This window comes from Fulmarus glacialis, unplaced genomic scaffold (assembly GCF_000690835.1).
Source record: "Fulmarus glacialis isolate BGI_N327 unplaced genomic scaffold, ASM69083v1 scaffold38232, whole genome shotgun sequence".
NCBI classification, from domain to species: domain Eukaryota; kingdom Metazoa; phylum Chordata; class Aves; order Procellariiformes; family Procellariidae; genus Fulmarus; species Fulmarus glacialis.
In genome coordinates, this window is record NW_009200411.1 from 1 (window position 1) to 2,672 (window position 2,672).

Here is a 2,672-nt window from a genome sequence, read left to right on the forward strand (position 1 = left end):
GGCCGCCAGGGAGAAGGATGTGGAGAGGTTCTTCAAGGGATACGGCCGCATCCGGGACATCGATCTGAAGAGGGGGTTTGGGTTTGTGGTGAGTGCGCTCCTCTGCAGGGCTCTGCGGTCCCTGTCCGTTGGTGGTCACTCGGATCTCATGCGCGTTTGACGCGCATGAAACTACTTTTAAAGATAATGCCATTAACATGTTCAGCTCAATATGTTATGTGGCAAGCAAGCATTTGTTAATTTCTTGGAGAGGTAATTTTTTTACTTTAATGTTTTTGCTGTGGTGGTTTTGCAGGAATTTGAGGATCCAAGGGATGCAGATGATGCTGTCTACGAACTGGATGGAAAAGAGCTTTGCAGTGAGAGGTGAGGTACCCTATTTCATGAATATATAAGCTTGAATATCTAAAATAAGTAGTGAGTCAATTTTAACTTGCATTGTGTTATCAGTACTGTTTAAACTATTCTGTGGGGTTTTTTTCCCAATAACTGTGAAGGAACATGTAAGAAGAAAAATGTAAAAATGTATGGTTTTCCATTTCTTTTTTTTTCCCCAGGGTTACAATTGAGCATGCAAGAGCACGCTCTAGGGGTAGAGGCAGAGGGAGGTACTCTGACCGTTTTAGTAGCCGCCGTCCACGTAGTGACAGGAGGTATGTATCGCTTTGAACTGACATAGTTTAAAAAAGAATACTGCGGGCTCATCTGATCCAAGAAGTTGAGCTAGAATGAGATATTAAAAAGGTATTATTTGCTTTGTTAGACAATCATTCGATGCGGCAGTAGGATAGTGAGGATTACAAAACTACTGAGATATGCTTGTTGTCTTTATGCTCCCTCCCTGAAGTACTTAATGCTTGTCCTAGATTACTTGGGGCATTGCATAGTTAAGTTTTAGTAGTAATGGTGATATGCTGATACCAGTTATTGGTGCAGCCTTTGTTAATATTAACATGCCGTTATATTTTAATTACTAATAAAAGTCTCAATTGTTTATTTCCAAACAGAAATGCCCCACCTGTAAGAACAGAAAATCGCCTCATAGTAGAAAATTTGTCTTCCCGAGTCAGCTGGCAGGTTTGTTGAAACACGATTAACTATTTTGACTTCGTTTAATGGGTATGTAATGTAATTATTTTGTAAAATAATTAATTAAAATTAAATCTAATTTATTGAAATGTTTATGTAATTAATGTAATTTTAAATAATGTAATTTAAATATTTTGAATGAAAACTAGTTAATTTTAATTTATAATAATAAAAAATGTATATAATTGAGGATATATATTTATTTTTTTCTTGTTTTTTAAATCCATTTTAACCACATATTAAACCCTTTATTTGCCAGCCTATCTGTGTCGTTGGCCTTATGACGAGGAGTGCCTGTGGGTTATCCTAATCGTTCTGTCTTGGTCACTCTTGGTTGGGCCTGGTTGACTTTCCAGTCAGCTCCTACAATGTCACTTGGCCACCTCTAGATCTGTGTTTGCCGGTCTAGACGTAATCGATGCACTCCTTAAAGTGCCACATTGCAGCGATCCCAGAGCGTTAACGAGATCTGATTCCTAAGTTGAGAGCTGTTCTTCCTGTAACGCTTCCGAATAAAGAGGTCCTGGTCGAAAAGAGTTGAAAGATACGAAATTAGGTGGTCGTTGGAATCCTGATCGCAGTAAAGTGGTCCTTGGTAACATCAAGCATAGAGAATGTCTGGATCCATCAATAGTCTCCTAATAGGGAGGGCAGTGCGATTAATGGCTTCCATCGACTGGGTAGTGTTCGTCAAGTGGGTGGCGAAGAGCCAGTCGGGCATATATCATGACGGTATCTCCGGTCGCTTAATGCAGTTTGCTGCTTGGCTAGCCTAGGGAAATGTTAATAAAGGTAAAGTAAACTATATTTTTAATGACATATGGGGCACAAAATAATTGGTGTTATGTAAATGTAATTCTGTATGCATATAAGATTCGTAATGTAAATGAAGACTGAAATAGTACAAAAATATATGGGTAGTGTTTCACACTCAGTCCAGTATATATACAAATGTACTTTTTTATTTCTCTCTCTTTCTTTCTCTCTCTCTCTCTTTCTTTCTCTCTCATATATTAATTTAATCTATATAATCTTTGTAGACTAGTATTTTCCTTAATGTTAAGACACTTTATTAGCATTTTGCTTAAAGCAATATGCTTTTTTCATTTATTTCGTGCCCTGATATAGATAATTCAATTTTGGTAGAATGCAAGTATGGCAGTTGCCATGTTTGTAATTTATCTAACATCTTCTCTTTCAGTAGTCATAAGTTTCTTTTTGTTTTTAACTATTTTTGTATAGATAAGTATTAATTTCACTTCTTTGCATAACATAACTGGTCTTGTGTTAGGATCTCAAAGACTTCATGAGACAAGCTGGGGAAGTAACCTTTGCAGATGCACACAGACCTAAGTTAAATGAAGGGTAAGCCTCTAAAATCATCTCTTGAAAGCTGTAGAGTACTATTTGTATGTATAATATTTGGCGAGGGAAGCTGGCTACTTTCAGTGCTCAGCAGCTCTTCATGGTTTAATTTAGCTACCCTTTGAAAATGCATTCTGTGGTATTTGGGAAGGGGAATTCTTCAATTCATGCTTGAGTTATGGCAAGGGATGACTACACTGAGCAGTGTGCGGTTTTTT

The 2,672-nt window shown here is 37.4% G+C and overlaps 1 protein-coding gene across 1 annotated transcript; it reads left to right on the forward strand.

The window, feature by feature from the left end:
- Positions 1 to 7: 7 nt before the first annotated feature.
- LOC104071622 (serine/arginine-rich splicing factor 5) lies at positions 8 to 1,350 on the forward strand (the record flags this gene model as incomplete). The annotated part of the gene is made up of 4 exons (XM_009573599.1): positions 8 to 88; positions 296 to 366; positions 558 to 653; positions 1,008 to 1,350. Coding segments are annotated over 4 exons (327 nt in total), but the record flags the coding sequence as incomplete, so codon positions are not given.
- Positions 1,351 to 2,672: the final 1,322 nt, after the last annotated feature.